Here is a 24,373-nt window from a genome sequence, read left to right on the forward strand (position 1 = left end):
CAGTACCATAACCACTTGGCTATTTAGGCCAAGCTAGCAAAGTTACATTGTTTCATAGTTTGCCATTGTGAGATTTGAACTCTTGATCTTGGGGTTACAAGCCCAGTACCATAACCACTTGGCTATTTAGGCCAAGCATCATGCAACTAATTAACCTTAGCACTGAACAGTTTCAGCTGCAGAATGCTGCACAACGAATACTTTAATCACTCTGGGTATGGTTATATTACTGGACTAATAACCCATAGACTAATAATCCCACAAGTGCAAATTCAAATGGCAGTTCAAGAATTTGAATTCAATTTCTGAAATAAAATAGTGATCGTGGGATTAGCATTAAAATCCTCCACCTTTTTAATTCCCACTCCTCCATTTAATCAATGAGTTTGTTTCCTAGATAAGCACCCAACTCCCTTTTAAAAAACTTTGCATCAATGGTCTTTTGGGGCAGGACATTCCACATATCAAATGTTTATACTAAGAAACAGTTTTTCTCAAAGCAACACAAATGGAGTCAGGAGAGCAAAACTAGGGGTCATAAATATGATTAGATTTATTACTAAATCAGCAATTTAGGAGAAACCACTTTCTCCAAAGAATTGAGAGAATATAGAACTTGCTATCATGAAGAGTACATGGGATTACTATATCTTGGAACATTTATATTTTTAAAATTTCTATTCACTTTATAGTTTGGTACAAACAAAATGGTGGTTGCATTTTCTCTAATTTACGATTTAGGCCTCATTTTCCCCTCCTACATTCCATTAAGGGTAGGAGTTTGCCGAAGCATTAATGGTCATGTCTACACATACATGTAGTACTTGCATGAAGACTTTTCCTGCCTCGTTGTCAATATGACTCTGTGGGACCAGTCCGTTATCCTGCATCTGGTACTGCCTCTCCACTTCTGCTGTTTTTAATTCCTTAACCACCTTCACCTTCAGGCGACTCCTCAGAATTATCCTGGCATCTCCTGATCAAAGACAAGGTACCAAAATAAGCTGCATTAACTGAGATTTCCAGTGTTGATCACTCTTCTACTAGTTAAGATAGCAAGACAAGTGCGGATTAGGAAGCAGCAGGTCACCTTGGTTCATCTATCTATAATAAACACATATTTTGAACCACCTCCCATTACTGAATCCCACTGTCCTTTAATCAAGGTTTTTACCTCTAGTACTCGATCAGACATCCATCCCAAGCATTGGTTGCTCAGCGTGTGAAGAACACCCGGAGCATTAAATCTGTCATCCCAAATTGTCTATTTCTAACTTTCTATTTTCACTTTCACCTACTTTCATGGCATACCTTGAAGTAAAGCTTGCTTCTTGGGTACCATTTACCAACTTAAGCCCTCTCCCAGGACCCCTCTCAGTTACTTCCCTTCAAAACAGAGGGGGCTAAGCTTCACTTTGTTGCTCAGTGCTGACATTAATCAGTTTTGAGACTTTTCTCTGTATTTGCACTGAGACTTGATCATTTTACAATATCAATGATCAAATCTGGAAACAATAATTGCGGTCAGCATAACCTACCATTTCATAACCAGAGACTTACTACTGATACAGAAATAAATTCTGCAATTAGCAGTCTTGAAGTCTGGGAAGTGTAAAGAAAGATATACGGAGCCCAAGCCAGGATTTAGAATATGGATATCCTGCATCTCTACACCAGGTATAAGATGACATTTATATTGGTCATAATAAAAGTGGTTTGGGCTGCTGAACAGGGTTAACTAGTAACTCAAACACTGGGACCACTGCCCACATCATTCAGAAGGAGTCTGTGGAAAGCTATCAGCAGGAAAGCCACAGCAAAGCTACCCCCTCCATGGTCCAGGAACAGTGAAACCACTGGACAGTAACACACTAAGATAAAAGCAAAAATACTGCAGATACTGGAAATCTGAAACAAACAGAAAATGCTAGAAAAACTCAGCAGGTCTGGCAGCATCTGCGGAGAGAGAAACAGAGTTAACATTTAGAGTCTGTATGACTTCTTCAGTGATTTAATAGAGAAATAATAAAAGGGTTCAATAGGGTAGATACAGAGAAGCTATTTCCTCTGCTCAGGGAATCCAGAACAAGGGAGCATAATCTTAACATTAAAGCTAAGCCAGTCAGGAGTGAAATCAAGAACATTTTCAAACAAAGGGAAGTGGAAATGTGGATTTCTCCTCACTACAAGGATATGGATGTTGAGGGTCAATTGACATGTTCACAACTGCAATCAAGAGCATTTTTATTAGGCAAGGGTACCAAAGATACAGATCAAATGTTGGTAGATGGAGTTGAGGTACCATACATACGAAAATACAAATTAGGAGAAGTAGGCCACTCAGCTCCTCAAGCCTGCTCTGCCATTCAATAAGATCATGGCTGATCCAATTGTAACTTCAACTCCACAATCCCGCCTGGCTCCAATAAGCTTTCACCCCCTTATCAATGATCTAATGGTATGATGGAACACTGAATGACATACACCCATTCCTAAGGAGGTAAATCAGAGTACTGCCAATGTCCGCACTCTAATATAAAAGCACAATTTACTTAACAAAAGCTGTAATATTTGCTCTGCATCTGCACATGTTACAGTTTCCCCTTCACAATGTCACCTGCATCACCGGCAATTGTAGGTTTCATTCTTTCATATCTAAAGTCCATTAATCTTCCAAAAATAATTTTAAAACAGATCCTGGCAGTTGAGGCATAATGATGGCTATGAGGAATGATACAGGAAAAAGTGGGGTTCAACCAACTGCAAAGTGAGGAAAAAGTGGTACAGACTTAAAGTGCCAAATGGCCCATTTCTAAGCTGTAACATTACATTACTTTAATTCATTGTAACTTTACAATACCTTTACTGCCAACATCAACCAAGCCATTCAAAAATCACTAGTCTGCCAATTCAGTTACCCACTGATTTACCACACTATTTGTTCAGTCCCACAATGCAAACTGCCAACTGTACCACAATTTGGCAAGTTGGCAAGAAGCAGAATTAATTTAATTGTAACAACCTGTCTAAAGACTGCTGACAACAAGCAGCACAACTGGGTTACCAGACATACTGAAGGGGAGAAAAGAAAATAACTCAAATCAATACATTTCCGTGGTCATCTTAATGCGCCATCTCAAATCGGTCCCACCACTGCCACAGCCAATAGATCAGTAACCCATCAGTATGTCAGCCGAGTGCCATATGGCTCATAATTCTCTCTTCAGACACCACCCAAGTCTACAAAGATGGAATCTATAATCTTCTGGGTGTTTTTCAATACAGTTGGACAAGTTTAAATATATCATGGTTTTCTGGAATCCTTCTTTTAGAGAAATTAATTTTACCATCAAATAAAAGTCAGACTGAACCTTGGACCTACTATCTAAAAGGCTGACAGCATTCCACACAGAAAAAAAGGTTCCAAGACATTCCATTCTTACCTTCAATCACATTAGTCACTTCTGTTCTGTAAGACTCAAATTTGAAAGGTGTGAGAAATCCAAGTGAGCCAAGGTGAAATGCCATGACAGGAGGGACGCTGGTCTGGAAAAACCACAGTACAGTTAGCCATATAAAATTGAGCTTCCACGTTCATACTGAGTGTAATAAAAAAATAACTCCACATCTGCTTTCATCCAGGACCCATGAGCACCCGCATGACATCAGTCAGTTATATCACAGTGCAAATTTTCAGCAGCACTGGGAAAACAGATGATTTTGGACTTCTGATTCCCAAAGTTCTCTACCAGTGGGTGTTTTCCTCATCTCATCTCTGGGTCTGCTGTATATAGGATTATATAGGATGTAGGGTTATATAAGATATAAGACACAAACAAGCCATTCTGCCCTACCAATCCATACAAGTGTTCATGCTCCATTTGAGCCTCCTCCCATCTTCTCTCATCCACATCTCTTCCCTTTGCCTTCATATGCTTGTCTAGTGTCCCCTTAAATGCAACTATACTATTCACTTCGACCACTTCCTGTGGTAGAGTTCCACATTCTTACCACTCCTTGGGTGAAGAGGTTTCTTCCCAATTCCTTATTGGGTCTCTTGATGATCATAGGCTATAATCCATAAGTAACAACTTTCTCTCTATATTTTTAGGAAGAGATAGTTTAAGTATGTTATATTTATATTTGTGGGTGTTAGGAATAAGCTTTAAGTTTAAGTTTAATTTGTACCTCGGTATGTGTTAAGAAAAGGGGGAACTTGAGTTTTGGTTTCACTTTAAAAGGTGCCTCCATTCTAAATGAGATTTTAAGACTCTTGAAGGGAAGTTAAAAACAAAGTAGAAAAACTATGCTGTTGCCTAGCAACAGGGGTCTAGAGAGAGGGATCCGCAGAGACACAAAAAACAGAAAAGTAGTTTCAGTTCAGTTGAAACCAGGAGCCAGGAGGAGTTGGACAGGGAGAGGGAACTACAGAGAGCAGATTTCCCATAACAGGAGAAGGTCCCAGAAACCAGTGAGTGGGACAAAAATATAAAGTCCCAAGAGAACCTTCTAGTCAAAGGAAAAGAACAGGAATCTGGAAAAGGTCCTGTTAAGTGAAGTTAAGAGTTAAGAGCAGAGGAAGGCTCCAAGCAGAAAATGAGAAAGCTGCAGAAGGCAGACTTAAAGCAAAATAGGCTTGTAAGAAGCCAGAAGATCCAAGGAGACAGCCAAAGCTTGGTGACCCATTATGGGCCTGAGAGGCAGTGGTGTTCTGTTGGCACAGCTGAGTTTCTGAGAGAGTGCATGGAAGACCAAGCTTGAATGCCTGTAGCAATCTAGGGGAGAGGACTATTGGAAGGAGGGTTCAAAACCCTGAGGTGGAACTTTGTGGAAGGTATCTGAGAGAAAGTGTCATTTGAGAGAAGGTTCCAAAGCAAGTTCTTGGAGAATGGAGATTGCAAACCCTCGTGTGAAAGACAGAGTTCAGTGAGACCAGTTGGACTCTCAGTGTGACAAGCATCTGGGAGGGGGCGTTGTTGAGGGGGGTCATAGCACCTGTTTGGGGTGACATCTGTCACTTGGTTTCAGAATGCAGGTCGCCTACTGGCTTACATGGGCTGTGTACTTACTGTGAATATTAGAGTGTAATGAAATTTTTATAACTTGTGTTAACCTTACAAATATGTATATATCCGTAAAAGTATAGCTAGGGGGTGAATGAATGTTGTAATATAGTTCATCTTTTCTCGTTTAATAAATGTTTTATTCTTTTGTTAAAAGTTCATTAGCTGACTTCCGTGACTGTTCAGTAGCCGCACCCCCATGTTTCTAAAGAAAAACTCAAATTTAGGATCCATCAAGCCAGGTTCCACCCAAAGATCTGGCTTGTCCAGTAGTAACATCAGCTGGGATCATAAAAATCCACTCTATCAAAACTTATCATTTTAAAGGCCTCTATAAGGTCACTATTCAGCCTTCTTTTTTCAAGAGAAAAGAGACTCAGCCTGTCAATCCTTTCCTGACATTCATCCCCAATAATTTATGGCATCAAAATGTTAAAGTAAATTGTGAATAGCACTGGTCTCAGCACAGATCCATGTGGGACACCACTACCCACCTTCTGCCACTCTGAATACCTATCCTTTATTAGCGCACTCTGCTTTGTGGCTTGAGGCCAGCTAGCAATCCATTCTACCACCTATCCCCTGAATTTGCCTTCTCTGACCTTATTCATTGATTTATAGGGCACTTTTTGAAAATCCAGATAAATTACATCCACCACAATCCCAATTCCTCAAAAATTTAAGTAAGGTTAGTCAGCAAGCTTTTCGCTTTTGAAATCCACGCTGATTATTCATTGTGATTTTCCTCATTTTTAAATGATTTTTCTATTCTCTCCTTTTGTAAGGATTCCATTATTTTTCCTACCACTGATGTTGAACTGACTGATCCATAACTCCCCTGGACTTGTTCGGTTCCCCTTCTTAAAAATGAATGGCATTAGCTATCCACTAGTCCTCTGGCACCATATCTTTTTTTAATGTATTATTAATTATGAATAGTAATGCCTCTGCTATCTCTTCCCTAGATTCTTTAAAAATATGTGAATGCCATCCATCCAGACAAACGGCTTTATCTTTAACCTCTGAGTTTGTTCAGCTTATTCAACACATCCTTTTTTTCATTTTTAATTGTACTTATCTCATTACTCATTGCATCATTCAATGTCATGTCCACCTGTTCCTGGTAAATACCGAAGTGGAATTTTTCTTTAATATTTCTCCTCTCTCTCTCACGCTACCTGTGAGAAGATCCTGTCAAATCCTTGGTCCTATTCCCATCACAGCCTTTTTTGTTGATGTGCATGTAAAATATTTTACTATTGTGTTTATGTTCCTTGATAATTTAATTTCATAGTTCCTCTTTGCCTTCCAGAGAACTTATTACCAGTCCCTAATGTCTGCAGATCTGCCATTATAAAGTTTTTTTAAAAAATTCTTTTTTTTTTTGACTTCTAACCTTTTTGTATTTTCTCTGAGGCTCTCCTCTGATGTCTATGTACTTAATGTATGCCTCTTTCTTGACCCTCAGTTGTTCCCTTATGTCTTTATTTATTCACAATGCCCCAGTAGTGTTTAGTTTGTTCTTTCCTTTTAGTAAAATATATTCTCCCTGCACTCCACTGAACACTTCTAAATATCTCCCATTACTGTTCTACATAACTGTTGCCAACATAGTTGCCCATTTTATTTTCCCCCAAGTTCTATTCTCAGCTTCTCAATCAGCTTTTCTCCAATCTATTAACTTGTTTTTACTCATACGTATATGTCCTTCATTATAATCATCTTAAAGCATATTATATTATGGTCACTGTAACCGGGATGTTCCCCTACTTCTATTGCTCTGCTTCATTCCCATTACTAGATCCAATAGCATTTCTTCCCTGGTTGGGCTTTTAACATATTGGCTTAGAAAGGAGTCCTGAACATATTCCATTCCCTTATTGCCTTTACATACCTATTCTGTCCATTAATATCAGGGTAATTAAAATCCATGATTATTATTCTGTTTTTTACTCAATTCCCTAACAGGTCTGCATATTTCTTCTTCCCTTCCACGATCAGGTGATCTGTAGACTATACCTTTTAGTCTAACAGATCATTTATTATCTTTTATCACTATTCATATGAATTATCTTGCTGATAGCTGCACCCGTTCGAAAACCTGGGGTGGTACAGTAGGCAATGCATTAAGTTTAAGGAGGGTCAATCAGCCAAGTCATCTGGCGACTCCTGTTGGAAACATCACATATAGCCGGATGTCAGGTAAGGAGAGGGTCCCACTCAGTTGCGAGAACATAGGTCTGAGTTGAGTGGCTTACTGCTAATCCCTGTCTAAGTAAACATGGCTGAAAGAGTGTGGTCATGCAACCAAAATGACAAAGGAGTCAATACCATCAGGACACTGGCAAAGAAGGGAACCAATTCATGATGAGGACCAGAGGATGACTCACTACTTCAAAGAAGCTCATCTTTATGGTGCAAGAATCAGAAATGAATTGAAAACAGTCTGTACATAGGGGACTTTTAACACTGCTGGAACATGGGTCTTTGGTGGTGCGTGTTAATTGTATATTAATTGTGTTTAATTATATGCAGGTGGTGAGCATTAACTGGGCTTCAGTAGAGCACATATAAAGTGACACCTATTGATACTGTGAGGTGGTTAAGTTCAGAGGTGTAAATTTGTAATGTTTAATTCTCGAAATGAAATAAGGATGAGTGAAGACTGGCCCCAGTACTATCCTTCACTAGCTGGCTACCTGGAGATGAACTGCACAACTTTACAACTTTTTAAAAATACATGCAGTAATTATGTCCAGTAGTTTGGAAATGAATCCCATCTCATCGAGGGACTACAATGGTAATCAGAATGAGTAAACTTTCTCTCAGCCATTCTCATTTCCTTTTAAATCCAGCTGAGAGACAAAGGGAAAAAGTTCCAACACCAGAGAACACATCTTCCTCCTGACCCAATGCTACCATTCTTCACGATCCCTCCGACACTGCTCCCCTCTCACAAGTCCCCATTCCTTGTCTGTGTGCCATTGTAGCATACCTTGGAACAGTCAGCATAGACTGAATTCAAAACTTGAAGTTCACTGGAGTATGAAGTAAGTGCTGAAGCTTCTAAAAGTGGGTCATAGTCTTTTCCCCTGGAGTCTTTAGGTACAAAGATAGGGAACTTCTCAAATATAGATCACTTTACTTGCACACTAGCCAGAGTGCACACAAATTGTCCAGACACCAAACACAAGATTTCCCAGTAACTATGGTGAGCTTCTGAATTTCTTGATTATTTGCATGCATCAGTAGAGACACTTGCACTTTAATCTAGCTTTACTGAGTCTTGTGATAAAATGCTAAAATAAAAGAGCCACAAACATTTCAGAGAAGAATGGCCTGATACCTGGAAGAGCGAGGAGGCATATAGCAGTGTGCCGTCACCACCCAGACAAATGATTAGGTCTATGCAGCCAGACAACTCGTCGTAACCTGAGATTTAAACAAAATGGGTAAGTTAATCTCTCATTCCAGCTGTTATTTCAGAAATAAGATGGCAATACCTGAAAAATGTCCGAACAATTTACAGGGTCATTTCTTGTCTTCCAATTACATTTTTAGCACAGGGTCAGACCGATATTCAGAAATAGATGAGGAACACCGTATGGAGTACAAATTAAAAGTTCAAAGTTCATCGACTTCTTGATACAATAGCCAATCGAGAAATTACACGGTAGAGGCCATTAGCGGCTGAATAAGGGAAAGTTAGGCCAACAGTTCAGGTAACACTGGGTTTTCAGAAAAGGGTCTCTACACAGAATTTCTCTCTTCTCAGGTAGACTCTTCCTCACACCTCAATAATTACCCTAGCTTTTCTCTTTTCATGGGATGACTGGTCTGGTGTGCACTTCCAGCATTTACAGACCTGCTCAGCATGGTAGTCTACAACAGCATTTATAGACCTGCTCATCATGGTAGTCTACAACAGTGAAGTTACCTTCTTCTCCCATCTCACCTTCTCGAAAAGGGCTGAGCTGCTGCCTGATGGGTTCAAAGTTTGTATCTTTAGCGAGTGCTGCGTCATCTACCACCTTCTTCTCAACAAACACTACCAAGTGCTTCTCCTGGGTCAAGAGGAAAAAGAAAATATGAAAAAAAGCACAATTCACTTGTAAAGCCAACAATTCCGTCCAGTTCCCTTGCTGTGAACAAATGCTGCCATGGAACACTTTGCAGCAAGGTCTATTCATAAGTGTGCGAAGCTGGGAGGGGAACAAGTGTACCATTTAAACCCATACGCAGGTTATTATTCCTCCAAATGTAACTCACCTGTACCATCTTGCTTTGCAACACAGCAACACTGTTGTGTCAGTTGGATTCTAATCTACTTATGATGGCAGATCTGCAAACAGTAGAGACTGGTAATAAGTTCTCTGGAGAGTGCCATCATTTGTGCTGTGATATGTAGTATTCTGGTTTCATTTGGCAAGATTACAAAAAAACCCAGCAAAATCACTTTGTATAGTCAGAAATCTGTTGTTTCTCAAACATCATGGTGCCCAAGGGAAATGTGCAAATCACTGAAAAATAGCTATTATCCTCAAAAGAAGTTTAAATTCACAAAATAAATCTTCTCATTGCTGGAAGGACATTCTCTTTTCATGAAGATTTTTCATAAGCTGTCAGAATGCACATATGTTTGAAATCAGCCTCAAGGGATATGGAAAAAAGACAAATAAATGGAGTCAAGGAGCAGATAAGCCATGATCTAACCGAATGGAAGAACAGGCTGGAGGGGACTGAATGATCTGTTCCAGTGCCTATATTCCCAGGGAACAAAACTGACAAGTACTGACTGGCAACTTGCACGAGATTTCAAACGACTGCCTTCGTAGGATTTTTCAAGTTTGCCCAATTAAATGAAAAGGTATTTATTAGATCCTAGAAAAGCATAGCTAAAACCTTCCTGGATTTTCCTGGATCTGATCTCTCAACAAGGAACTGTCAACCACATGCAAATTGAATCAGTCTCTCAGCATCATACCACTTTCTGAATTACTAAGTCAACAATTGATGAAACCCATGAGGACATCTCAATTAGCTTGGTGCTGGTATCTGAACTACTACTATTCTTTTCCTAATCATTTGTTGTGGCAAGATTCAAAGGAGCACTAACTAAAATAAGGTAACAAGTATCAGGTTTCACCACAGTCCTGTAGTTGATGTTTAATTTAAAAAGTAGTGCTTCCTACTGACATGCCACCATAAACAGACTAGTAAGTGTTTCATATTAACCTGTCATAATAATCAGGGCAGTTGTGCTCCATATTAATCCAGCACTACAAACAGGATAGTAAAGTCCTCAGCAAAGGCCTCAGCTTCACCTTGCACTCCACCTCAATCAATTTCAAGCTTGACACAAAACTCAATTCTTCCATCCTCTTTGCTTCCATACCCATACCTTTGGCCAGGAATCTTGCCCACACATAGCAGACCTTTCTCTTATCTTCCTAATTCTTGGACCCCTCCATCTGGCCCCTTAACCTCTCTGGATCCTTTCATGGAATAAAAGGGACAGTAGCAACGTGAATACAAAATTGGCTGAAAAATAAGCAGACAGTAATGATCAATGGATATTTTTTGGGCTGGAGGAAAGTTTGTAGTGGAGTTCCCCAGGGGTCAGTATTGGGACCTTTTTTTCCCTGATACATTTTACTGATTTAGGCCTTGGTGTGCAGGGGATGATTTCAAAGTTTGCGGATGATACAAAGCTTGGGATTGTTGCGAACTGCGAGGATGACAGTGTAGAATGTCAAGAGGACATAGACAAGATGGTGAACTGGGCAGATAGGTGGTAGATGAAATTCAATGTGGAGAAGTGAGGTGATGCATTTTGGTAGGAAGAACATGGACAGACAATATCACATAAGAGGTGAAATTCTGAAGGGGGTGCAGGAACAGAAAGACCTGGGTGTATATGTGCATAGATCATTGAAGGTGGCAGGACAGTTGGAAAAAGCAGTTAATAAAGCATATAGTATCCTGGGCTTTATTAATAGGGGCATAGAGTACAAGAGCAAAGAGGTTATACTGAATTTATATAAGACACTTGTTAGACCTCAGCTGGAATATTATGTATAGTTCTGGGCTCCACGTTATAGGAAGGATGTGAACAAATTGGAGAGAGTGCAGAAGAGGTTTACAAGAATGGTTCCAGGGATGAGAAACTTCAGCTATGAGGATAGATTGGAGAAGGTTGGGACTGTTCTCCTTGGAGACGAGAGGGCTCAGAGGAGATTTGATAGAGATGTTCAAAATCATGAGGGGACTGGACAGAGTAGATAAGAAGCTGTTCCTGCTAGTAAAAAAAAGATCAAGAATGAGGGGGCACAGATTTGAAGTGATTTGCAAAAGAAGTAAATGTGAGAAAATATTTTTTCACACAATGAGTGGCTCAGGTCTGGGCTGCACTGCCTGGAAGTGTAGTGGAGGAAGGTTCAATCAAAGCATTCAAGAGGGAATTAGATGATTATTTGACTGGAAACAATGCACAGGGGTACAGGGAAAAGGCAGGGCAATGACTCTAGGTCATAATGCTCATTTGGCGAGCCAGGACACGATGGGCCAAATGGCCTCCTTCTGTGCCATTAAAATTCTGTGATTCTGTGATTAGGAACTGCCAGTGTGAAAGCAGCAATCAATTTCTCTGCTCCCCTCACTCACTAACATATCCCCTCAGAACTTGCTGCACTCCATTCTCAGGTTCTCAATCCCTAGAAGTGTCATTAAAACTGCTACCAAGGCTGGTGCTGTTTTTGCTTGGTGGACCAATCTCTACCTTGCTCAGGCTCCAACCCCAGCTCTCTAGCACTACTTCCTAACATTGCCCCTTGACACTCAATAGTATTGCATTCGCCGAATCTCCAACTATCAACATCCCGGAGGTTACCATTGACCAGAAACTGAAATGGACTAGCCATATAAATACTGTGGCTACAAAAGCAGGGTCAGAGGCTAAGAATCTTGCGATGAGTAACTCTCCCCAACTCCCCAAAGCCTGTCCACCATCTACAAGGCAGTGAGGAGCGTGATGGAACACTCTCCACTTGCCTGGATGAGTCTAACAACACTCAAGAAGCTTGACACCATCCAGGACAAAGCAGCTGTTTGATTGATACCACATCCACAAACATTCACTCCCTCCACCACTGACACACAGTGATAGCAGCATGTACCATCTAAAAATGCACTGCACAAACTCACTAATGTTCCTTAGTATCTTCCAAACTCATGACCGCTACCATCTAGAAGGACAAGGGCAGCAGACACATGGGAACACCACCACCTGGAAGTTCCCCTCCAAATCACTCACCATCTTGACTTGGAAATATATCACCGATCCTTCACTGTCACTGGGTCAAAATCCTGGAACACTAACAACACTGTGGGTACCTATGCCACATGGACAGCAGTGGTTCAAAAGGCAGCTCACCACCACCTTCTCAAGGGCAATTAGGGATGGAGCAATAAATGCTTGTCCAGCCAGGAATGGCCACTTCCCAGGAATGATTAAAAAAAAATTCCCATGATCCTACCACCGAGCATAGTTTCCAAGACTGTCACTGACCTTATCTCCACTGGAGATCTCCCTTCACAGCTTCCTACCTCAGTCCCCCAATCTCAGAGTCTGCTTCCACCTCCTTCCCAAGTAGACATCATTTCAGCCTGCCCCACAGAACTGATTTCTTCCCGTCCAGACTCCCCTGGTTCAGTCTCTTCCCACCTAAATCCACAATCTTCAGATGCCCTCCGTCACTCAGAAATACAAAAGCACAGGAGAAAATCATTTAGTTCCTTGAGCCTTTTCTATTGTTTCCAGTTTCCTGGCACTAAACATCTCTTTTCACCATATATGTGTCCAAACTCTCTATATCATCTCCAACCGAACAGAGGCATAACAAGTCCTTACCTGCTCACCATTCTCCTCTACCAATGCTCTTTCTTAAGCTGCGTAACTGTTGAGCAACCTGAAAATCATTATGTAGACCACCCTTTAACACATGAACAGCCACATAAAATTTAAAAGGGTGGCACACTCCAAACAAAGTTAGAGGGAATGTTGTCCTCTGGTTGGCTGAACTTGCTCTTATAGTAAGCAACAACTCCTTTGACATCACTTCCTTCAAATAAAAGATATTGGGAACCCATATGAATCCTTGCTATGCCTGCCTTTTCATGGGATATGTGGATCAGTGTTTGTTCTAATCCTATGCGGGTCCTCTCCCTCACCTCTTTTTCCCAGTGCACTGATTACAATAATCAGTGCCATTTCCCAGAAAATTTCATCAACTTTGTTTCCAATTTCCTTCCCTTGCCATTACATGGTCCATCTCAAACTCTTCCCTTCCTTGGCTTTTCTATCACTATTTCTAGGGCTAAGCTGTCCACAAATAAATATTGTAAGCTCAATGACTCCCACAGCTACCTTGGCAGTACTTCTTCACACCCACTTCTATTCCGTTCTCCAAGTTTCTTAATTTCTGTTGCATCTGTTCTAACTGTGCCACCTTACATGCCAGTGTTTCCAATACACCTAGCTTTTTCCTTAACCAAGGAATCGACTCAACATGTTCATTCCATTTGTCACATATCTGTTTTCACCTCTTCCCTTTCCGCTCAGAAACACAAAAAGGTTCACACTATCAATTTCCACCACACAACTTCCACATTCAACCCTTCCACCATTTCCAACATGATGCCACCACCAAAAACACATCTTCCCTTCCCCTTTCAGCATTCCGAGGAGAACAAGCCATAACAGCTTGCTCCACTCCTCAATTACCCGCAACACCGCACCCTCCCCCTTCCCAACCCACCTTCTCATGCAAGCAAAGGGGATGCTACACCTGCATGTCCATTAGCCTCCTTTCTTCCCACCATCCAGGAGCCCACTCTGGCCAGATGAAACAATGACTAACTTGGACTTCTTTCAATTTAGCATCCTGTATATGTTGTTTATAATATGGTCTCTTTAACACTGGAGAGAAAAACACACATTGGCAAAGGACTCAGCACAACACCTTTACTCAGTCCGCAACCTGACCCTGTCATTTTAATTCTCCATCACACTCACTCTGACCTCTGTCACAAGCAAAAACAGAAAATGCTGGAAAAACCCAGCAGGTCTAGTAGCATCTGTGCAGAGAGAAACAGAGTTAACATTTCGAGTCCATATGATACTTCTTCAGAGGTGAAGAGAAGTGCAAATGTGATGAAATTTATACTGTTTAAGTGGGGGTGGAGCAGGTGAATCTAGATAGAAGGCCAGCAATAGTTGGGGGCTAAGGAGAGATTGACAAAGATGTCATGAACTAAAGGATAAAAGGGAGTGATTATGGCAGTAATAAAGGCTAAAAAAAGGCACTGATAGTGGCGTAAAGGTATGAAGGCAGAGTGTGATAATAGCAGAACAAGGGTAGCATTGTATGTAAGAAAAACATGGAACAAGTAACAGATAGTGCTTTTGGGGATGGAGAGGCGGGAAAAAGGAAAGAAAATGGGATAGAAGGGGGGGGGATAAAAAAAGGGATAAAATCATGGATAAATTAATAAAAATAAAAATAAGTGGATAAAAAATAAAAATGAATGCAGAAAAGCAGAGGATTAAAAAAGGGGTGAGGATAGAGGACAGAGTTCATGATCTGAAGTTGTTGAACTCAATGTTAAGTTCAGAAGGCTGTAAAGTGCCTAATCGGAAGATGAGGTGCTGTTCCTCCAGTTTGCGTTGGGCTTCACTGGAACACTGCAGCAGACCAAGCACAAACAGGTGGCCATGAGAGCAGGATGGCATGTTGAAATGGAAAGCAACAGGAAGGTCTGGGTCATGCTTGTGGGCAGATTGGAGGTGTTCCGCAAAGTGGTCACCCCACTGTAGAGGAAACCACATTGGGAGCAATGAATACAGTAGGCCAAATTGAAGGAGGTGCAAGTGAAGTGCTGCTGCACCTGAAAGGAGTGCCCTGACCTCTGTTCTTGGCTCCTGCAGTGTTCCAATGAAGCTCAATGTAAACTCAGGAAGCAGGTACTTCATCTTTCGATTTGGCACTTTATGGCCTGCCAAGTTCAATTTCATCATGACCTCTGCTCCCAGATTTTTTCAGGCAGCAGCTACTGGTAAAGATTCAGCTATAGCCATTTACACCTCCTTCACTCCCATCCTTTGTTTCTTTATTTGTCCCATTAACATACTTTGCCTTGCACCATTATCCCTCATCATTTAATCTCTCCTGTCTTTCACTATATCACAGCTTCCCATTGGTTCTTTCCCCCACCTACTTTTTCTTCCTCTATGCTTGCTTAAAACCTATTACATTTCCAACTTATTCCAGTTCTGAAGAAAAGTCATAAACCAGAAACAGTAACACTTTCTCTCTCCACAGATGCTGTCCGACCCGAGCGCTTCCAGCATTTTATGTTTTTATTACAGTAAAATAATGTTCAGTACTAACCCGCCACCAAAAGGTATGATAACATATCAAGTGTCTGTCTCACCTCAATGAGGAAGGTACATAATTCTTTGAATGGCTCCAAAAGTGCTTCATCCTTGACTTTTTTGATGACCAGTACATTTGTCGGTGGCTTGTCCCAAGTCAGCCTTTGACTAGTTGGATCCTGAATATGCCTAAACAGAATTAGAACTAAATAAAATTAGAACTAAATAAAATGAAGCCTTTCAACAAACTGGAGGATCCCACATGGATATAAAGACCATATTCCACCACAATAACAAGGTACCCATGACTTTATAAACATTTTTTACCCCTCTCCTGAAGGTACTGATTCAGCTTGCGTTTACATAGTGTATTTAATGCTGTAAGACACCCCAAAAAGCTTCACAGGAGCAATGTCAAACAACATTTGACACTGAGTCACATAAGGAAATATTACCAAAAGATTGGTTAGAGGTAACTTTTAAAGAACACATTAAAAAGGAGAGAGGTAGAGAATAGCAGAAGTTTAAAGGGGGAATTCCAGAGCTTAGGACTTTGGCAGCTGAAGACAATGTGGTGCAATTAAAATCACAGATGTGCAAGAGGCCCGAAATGGAGGAGAGATGTGAGGGATGTAGGCCTGGAAGAGGTTAAGGTCAGGGGGTAGCAAGGTCAGAAAATGATGTAAAAAAACAAAGATAAGAATTTTAAAATCAAAGCATTGCTTAACTGGGACTCAGTGTAGGTCAACGAATACAGTATTGATGGTTGAAAGGCCCTTGGTGCAAGTTAGGGCTTTGACATCAAACTTTGGATGACCTCAAGTTTACAGTGTGTGGAAAATGCCAGCTGGTCAGGATTGTGTGTTAGAATAGTCAAGTCTAGAGGGAAGAAAGGTATAGAAGACCCTCTTCGGCAGCAGTTAAGTCAAGTCAGGGGCATGAGTCGGGCAACGTTATAGAGTTAGAAATAGGTGGTCCTGGTGACCGTACAGATATGCAGTCAGGGTGTAGTCAGCAGCCAGGGAATGGAGTTTGTGCCAGAATGGAGATGTTCTAACCAATAATTAGTTGGAGGAAACTTTTCCTTATCAAGTACTGGATGCCAGACAAACAGTCAACAACTAAAAAAAGCAAAGAATGTGAGAGAGATGGGGTGGTCAGATATGGTTGTGTGTCTTGAGCATACATGTGGAAATTGATGCTGTGCTTTCAGACGATGTTGCCAAGCGGCAGGCTAAGGATTGGTTCATGATGGGGTATGGTTCAATTGGCACCATTACACACTCCCGCACCCTGCTCAATTGGCTATTCTTGACACACAAAAGACAATAGGGGTCATTTACCTTCCCTGTGCATTCAACTCCTTTTCCTTCATCTACCAACCTACTCCTGAATGCTCACACAGCTCCTGCTTCAATTACTAAGTGAATTCCATAGCTTCACAATTCTGTGTCAAGAAGTTTCTCCTACCTTCTGGGCTAAACTCTTACATATAATCTTATATCACATCACATGTGCTTCCCAACAGGTTATTGATAATGGAACAAGAACCATGGATGAATTTCCCCACCCTAGCCCAGGGGCACTGAGGCCATTATAGCATTTGGGCCTTTCCAGTCTTCTTGGATCAGTGCAGTTATCCACCTATCCCAGAATCTTTCCATTTATAAAAATATATTCCCAGCATCTGAACGTCACTGGCAAGGGCAGCATTTATTGTCCATCCTTAGAGGCCAAGGTGATGATGGTGAACTGCCTTCCTAAACCGCTATAATCAGTGTGGTGCAAGTGCTCTCATAACAGTGTTAGGTCAGGGAGTTCCCATCCAACCACAGTAAAATAAAGTTAGCCAATATTCAAAGGGCCCAATGTAAATCATGGCCAAGTGCTACATAGGATTGGTGTGACCAAGTTCACAAGTTACCAGAACCAAATCCAAGTATGAGCACAGAGATAAAAAACAAAAAACAGCGGATGCTGGAAATCCAAAACAAGAAACAGAATTAACTGGACAAACTCAGCAGGTCCGGCAGCATCGGCGGAGAAGAAAAGTGTTGACGTTTTGAGTCCTCATGACCCTTCAACAGAACTGAGTGAATATTAGGAAAGGGGAGAAATATAAGCTGGTTTAAGTTGGGGGGTGGAGGGGGTGGTGGTTGTAGGGACAAGCAAGCAGTGATAGGAGCAGATAATCAAAAGATGTCACAGACAAAAGAACAAAAGAAGGGACATGAGGACTCGAAACGTCAACTCTTTTCTTCTCCGCCGATGCTGTCAGACCTGCTGAGTTTTTCCAGGTAATTCTGTTTTTGTTTTGGATTTCCAGCATCCGCAGTTTTTTGTTTTTATCTCTGTGCTCATACTTGGATTTGGTTCTGGTATCTTGTGAACTTGGTCACACCAATCCTATGTAGCACTTGGTTTTTTGGGCTTTATAGCAGAGGCCAGTCCACATTCTCTTGACATCCACACATTATCTACTTTCAGTCAGAGTTGATGGATGGTAAAGGAACTCTTTTTTTTGTTCTTTTGTCTGTGACATCTTTTGATTATCTGCTCCTATCACCGCTTGCTTATCCCTACAACCCCACCCCCCCCTCACTTTAAACCAGCTTATATTTCACCCCTCTCCTAATATTCACTCAGTTCTGTTGAAGGGTCATGAGGACTCAAAACATCAACTCTTTTATTCTCCGCCGATGCTGCCAGACCTGCTGAGTTTTTCCAGGTAATTCTGTTTTTGTCCAAGTATGAGCAGTTTGTTTCAAAAGAAAAGTATGATGAAAAGATGGGAACTTCAAGCAGAAAACCAAATACAAAACTGCAAAATAAGACTAGCTCTCTGTTAATCAATTTCAACTTCACTTATGTATAATGCTGCATATTGCATGGTATAATACAGGATACAGGAAATAGATTGTGCTGCAGCCTTAAAGAGATAACCAAGTCAAAACAGTGTGGACATAATTCAGGCCACAGGTCACTGTACTTCTTCCTTAATTTCTATTTTCTTGTTCAGCTTGTATCCTTTACATCCTCGAAGCACCCACTGATGCAGAGTGCTGGGCAATTACAATCAGCCCTCAAGTGCCCTTATTTTATGTTTGAGCCCAGACAAAGTGCACCAACAGGTTTTTTGGGCTTTATAGCAGAGGCCAGTCCACATTCTCCTGACATCCACACATTATCTACTTTCAGTCAGAGTTGATGGATGGTAAAGGAACTCCAGTTGGTTTCTTCTGGATTACAAGGCCAATCACATGACTCCTGGGCTGAGGTCTGCTGACTCTGCACAGGCCAAAGAGCAAAGCAGTCAAGCTACTTTGTATGACTCGGAGCCATACTACATAGTGCAGCTCTCCATTCACAGCATGGAACCTAGTCTAGTACACCACTACCACCGTCAGCTCCACTCCATAATCAGGGAGTGAAATCAACTGGGATTAATCAAATACTGTAGGAGGTCTTGCGGCATACTGGGTAGCATCCCTGCCTCGGAGCCTGTAGCTCTGGGTTCAAGTCCCACTCCAAAACTTGACGGCCACAGAATGTGCGTTCATATCCTTCCAATGGCAGGTGGTAAGAGGGGAACAGTCTCCTGGTCAGCCATGCTTGATGCGAGTGGCTCCCCTCAGGCCATTGCTCTACAGGTGACAGGTCAGCAACCTGTTCCAGGAAAAACTAGCTATGGGAAAAAAAACACAAGCATGTGCTTCTCATGCGCCTCTACTCAGGAAGAGAATCAAGAACCACTAATCATTCCAGTGCTTTCTGGGTGACAGGCAGCTGGGACATGAATGGGGAGGAAAAGCAAGTTAAAAACAATAAAGGTTTAGGTATATGATTTTCTGTTTCAATCCTTGAAACTGCTAGGATGAAGCAGTGATTCTGGAAATCTCCAGGGCTAAAAGCAAAAAGTACCATGTGTTCGAAAACTGAAACATAAAATGCCAGAATGTATTTGATAAAGTGCCACATCAAAAGTTATTGCAGAAAATAAAAGCTCATGGTGTAGGGGGTAACATATTGGCATGGATAGAAGATTGGCCAGCTAACAGGAAGCAGAGATTTGGCATAGTTGGATGTTTTTCTGGTTGGCAGGATGTGACGAGTGGTGTGCCAAAGGGATCAATGTTAGGGCCTCAACTTTTTACAATTTATATAAATGGCTTGGATGAAGGGACCAAAGGAATGGTTGCTAGATAGGTAGGAAAGTAAATTATGAAGAGGATGTAAGGAGGCTGCACAGATCTAGATAGGTTAAGTGAGTGGGCAAAGATCTGGCAAATGGAGTATATGTGGGCAAATGTGAAATCGTTCATTTTGGCAGGAAGAATAAAAAAAGATTATCTAAATGGTGAGAGATTGCAGAGTTCTGGGACTCAGCAGGATCTGGGTGCCCTAGTGCACGAATCACAAAAGGTTAGTATGCAGGTAATTGGGAAACCAAGTAGAATATTATCATTTATTGTGAGGGGAACTGAATACAAAAGTAGGGAGGTTATGCTTCAGTCACACAGGGCATTGGTGAGACCACATCTGGATTATTGTGTACAGTACTGGTCTCCTTATTTAAAGAAAGACGTAAATGCATTAGCAGTTCAGAGAAGGTTTATTGGACTAATACCAGGAATGGGTGGGCTGTCTTATGAGGAAAAGTTGGGCAGGTTGGCTTATATCCACTGGAATTTAGAAGAGCAAGAGGTGACTTAATTGAAATCTTTAAGATCCTGAGGGGTCTTGACAGGGTGGATGTGGAGAGGATATTTCCTTCTGTGGGAGAATCTAGAACCAGGGGTCACTGTTTAAAAATAAGGGGTCGCTCATTTAAGACAGATGAAGAGAATTTTTTTGTTTGAGGGTTGACTGTCTTTGGAACTTGTTTCCTCAAAAGGCAGTGGAATCAGAGTCTTTGAATATTTTTAAGACAGAGCTAGATAGATTCTTGATTAACAAAGGGGTGAAAGGTTATCAGGGGTAGGCAGGAAGGTGGGGTTGAGATCAGCCATGATCTTATTGAGCAGCGGAGCAGGCTCAAGGGGCCAAGTGGCCTACTCCTGCTCCTAATTCATATGTTTATATGTAATCCTTTTACCCTTCTAAAACACAGCTTTGAACTCACCTGTGGATTCCCTTGTTCAAAAAGAAAATCTGGTAAACATTTCACAAAAACTACAGGTAATTCTTAAAATACTGCAAATGCTGGAAATCCGAAATAAAAACAGAAAATTCTGAAAATACTCAGCAGGTCTGGCAGCTTGTATGGAGAGGAAAAAAAAAAAGTTAATATTTTGAATTGAATATGACTCTTCTTCAGAAATAGGTCATTCTCGATTGCTGGGTCTGTTAGTGGGTCAACAAACGTAGAATATAATTTGACAGTTGTTGCCGAGTAGCTGAATCAAATCTGGACACTTCACCTAACAAATTGGTCTCCAGTTTTCTATGGATAAGAAATATAAAAAGTTCTGACAAAAAGTCTCTAGCCAAAACCCTAGCCTTTCTTTTGCACTGTCCACTGCAGCAATTTCAGCATTTTCTGCTTTTATCTTTACCTACACCCATTCCCTGTTGTGTAAACTATTGGGAGACAATTTTTGTTAAAATTGGAGAATTGACAGGATCAGGTGCAATGCTGATTTTATGCCCTGCCCAATTTTGGTCTCCACTGCAATCAATAAGCAGGAAATAAAACTGGCATCCCATCCAATCCCATGGCCTTCCTGCCCAGCAAGTTAGATTAAAATTAGCCCTCTTGCAGCATGGATGGTGATGTCTCTTCTTCACCTTCCGCTAATGAACATCATTAAGAAAATTTGTTTCATGGGAAGAAGTATCATGTGGCTGGAAATTGAGCAGGTAGAACAACTGAGTTTGCCCACCCACAGCACTGTACTGGCAGGTCAAGCATAAAGACAACACGACTAAACACTTAATTGTGCAGCTACTTCACTGGATTTGGCTCTGCAAACCAGTGTGCTTGCCTGTGTTCTGAATTCATCCTGTTTAGCTGAGAGACCAATCTGAAGATGTGCATATATTTGCACTTGTGCGAAAGTAACATAATGGGCAGTTCAAGCCAGGGATGTTTCTAGGATGACAAAGGGTGGCTCCGTACGAACAAGCTACGTCTTTGTACAGGATAAAGTAACAGCACAGATGACGAGTGTCACCAGCACTTGCTACTTGCCTCATCTGATGGCAGCACCTTGCTTGCTCAAGGATGACCATAATCCCATTCCGCGAGGCAGTGGCTCAGCCTCTGAAGGCATCACCTGAGCACTTTTGAAATATGGCTTTACACTGAGTAACATAAACTCCAAAGCAATGCAAGGCAACCTCTTAGATCTGGCAGCAATTAAATGCTGTTCCTTTTTGCACCTGGTACTGTTTCTCAGTGATGCAAAAAACGCATTCATTGACCTCAAATTCCCCCAACAGCACAATACAGCTGCTGCTTTGAGGGTCAAGAAATTGACTCCAAAAGACAAGTTGAAACTCAATTATCCAGAATTCTGTTCAACCAAATTTAAGAGGGGAAGAGGGGAAAAATTGTTTTTTTACTTACATAATGCTGGTGGAGTTCTGCAGAATAGAGGCTTTAGGTCCAAAGTGTGTATCAGGAGACGGGCCATGGAGGAAGTGTGCGTGTCTGAAAGGAGAGGAGGTACACTTAGTTTGTTCCTTTTCTACAATATCAGTTTCCATCATTGGTCTTTGTCTTTCACTCCCAGCCCTCTGCCTCCCTCCCCAACCTCTGCAAAGAGCCAAAAGAAACAGCAGCTCAAACAGAGATATGAACCAAAAATGCACAAACATAGTACACTAGTTCATAAGTCAAGGGCAGGCTGGACAGCTGCAAACAAAACAAGGCTAAGCCCACAAATTTTTTGATAAGGCAGCAGCTGCATTGCACCGTTAATGCAGAGGTTCACTACCACATAGCAAATCAGTTCTATTTAGGCCATGAAGGGATTTTGTAAAAACAGGCCATGCTAGAAATTAGGAATGCAGGAACTCTGCATCTGGGCAGCAGCTTCTAATGCTGCATTCCTTATCAAAAGCCGGCATTGATGTACATAAAATTAACAACACAGAAGCAGGCCATTCAGTCCAACTGACCTAGGTTTATTTTCCACACATCTCCTCCCACCCAACTTCACCTCATCCTACCAGTATATCTTTCCATACCTTACTCCCTCAATTACTTTTCTAGCTTCCCCTTAATTTATGCTATTTGCCCCAACACCACCTTGTATTAGTCAGTTGCACATTCTAAATCACTCTCTGGGTTTGTATAAAGAATTCAGGAGAAACTGCTTCACCCATTCACATTCTATCTGAATTCCGTTTACCCTGCAGTTCATCTTGACATGCAGCACTGGCAGAGGCACTACCTTTTGGGTGACATATTAAACAAAGGCTCAATCTACAATCTCAAGTGGATGTAAAAGATCCAACAGCACAACTCAAAAAAAAGCAGGGTAGTTCTCCCAAGCTAATCCCTCAACAACATAATTCAATTGAAGACAGATTATCAGATCAATCAATTTGCGGTCACATACCCTACATTGTAATAGCAAAAATAAGTTCATTAAAAAAAACTTCATTTGAGGGACATCCTGAGGTTGAGAAACATGTTATCCAAATGCAAATTCCTTCTTTGTCCCAGTGCACTGGGCATTCTTCTTGCAACCTGTATAACCAAAAATATAAAGTAACTGATCACCCCGCTTGTGAAACAGTACTGGAGTAGAATGGCTGCCGTATTTGCATATTCAGCAGTCAGTTACTCCTAAAGCAATTGACTGGGCAGAGGCATTCTCGTCTTTGCCTTCCCATTACCAGACAAACACTTCAAAGACAACGTGAAGTCAGGAACTTGACAGTGTGCCTTACCTTTTTTCTCCGCATTATGAAAGAAAGTGAAGATAAAACAAGTAATATGCAATACAGAACAGAAATGCAAAGGAAGGAAACAAACAGGCAAATGAAAAAAAATCTGATTCAGTATTTCTATTTTAAAACGTTCCGCTTTAAATTTAAGTTCGAAGGAAAAATGTACAACATTTATTCAAGCACAATCACTGCGTATTTCTTAAAGATTTTGGGACAAAATTCAACATAGGCAATAGCTTAAACAGGGTAGTAGCAAATCAACAGCCTGTTTTAGCCCTCATCCAATGATCTTCCCCACTGACTCCAATGGAAATAATGTCCTGAGAAATGTAAGTCGCACTCCGGTTCACCATCACCTGTCTTGAGCCATCACCCAAAAGGAGCTTCGCTGCCTATAGGTTTGATAGGTAAAAATAAAATTCCGTACCTCACATAAAAAGGGAGGTCAAAGAAGTCAAGGGATTAAGATTAATTAGCTTAACTTTGGTGACAGGAATTTTTTTTAAATTCTTTCACAGGATGTGAAGGTCATTGGCTAGGCTAGCCATTTAGTTGCCCATCCCTAATTGCTCTTGAGGTGATGGGGGAGCTGCCTTCTTGAACTGCTGCAGTCCACATGGTGTAGGTACACCCACAGTGCTGTTGGGGGGCTCCCAGGGTTTTGACGCAGCAACAGTGAAGGAAAGGCAATATAGTTCCAAGTCAGACTGCTGTGCAGCTTGGAGGAGAACTTGCAGTTGGTGGTGTCATGCATCTGTTGCCCTCAGCCTTCTAGGTGGTGAAGGCTGCGGGTCTGGAAGGTCCTGTCAAAGGTGCCTTCATGAATTGCTGCAGTGCATCTTGTAGATAATACACACTACTACCACTGTGTGTCAGTGGTGGAGGGAGTAAATGCTTAAGGTGATAGACAGGATGCCAATCAAGCAGGCTGCTTTGCCCTGGGTGGGGTCTTTGCAGATGTACTCATCCAGGCAATTGG

At 41.4% G+C, this 24,373-nt stretch overlaps 1 protein-coding gene across 6 annotated transcripts in view; it reads right to left on the reverse strand.

Moving 5' to 3' along the window:
* Positions 1–24,373, reverse strand: part of nadkb (NAD kinase b) — a 52,933-nt gene that overhangs the window by 11,530 nt on the left and 17,030 nt on the right. For all 6 annotated transcript variants that reach the window (XM_041216841.1, XM_041216827.1, XM_041216846.1 and 3 more), the window contains 6 exons: positions 22,064–22,147; positions 15,555–15,684; positions 9,019–9,127; positions 8,410–8,495; positions 3,444–3,546; positions 816–976 (listed from right to left, as the gene is read on the reverse strand). In XM_041216841.1, the coding sequence (XP_041072775.1) occupies positions 816–976; positions 3,444–3,546; positions 8,410–8,495; positions 9,019–9,127; positions 15,555–15,684; positions 22,064–22,147 (673 nt within the window). The remainder of the gene's footprint in view (positions 1–815; positions 977–3,443; positions 3,547–8,409; positions 8,496–9,018; positions 9,128–15,554; positions 15,685–22,063; positions 22,148–24,373) is intronic.

The sequence above is a fragment of the Carcharodon carcharias genome, chromosome 2 (genome assembly GCF_017639515.1).
Source record: "Carcharodon carcharias isolate sCarCar2 chromosome 2, sCarCar2.pri, whole genome shotgun sequence".
NCBI lineage: Eukaryota > Metazoa > Chordata > Chondrichthyes > Lamniformes > Lamnidae > Carcharodon > Carcharodon carcharias.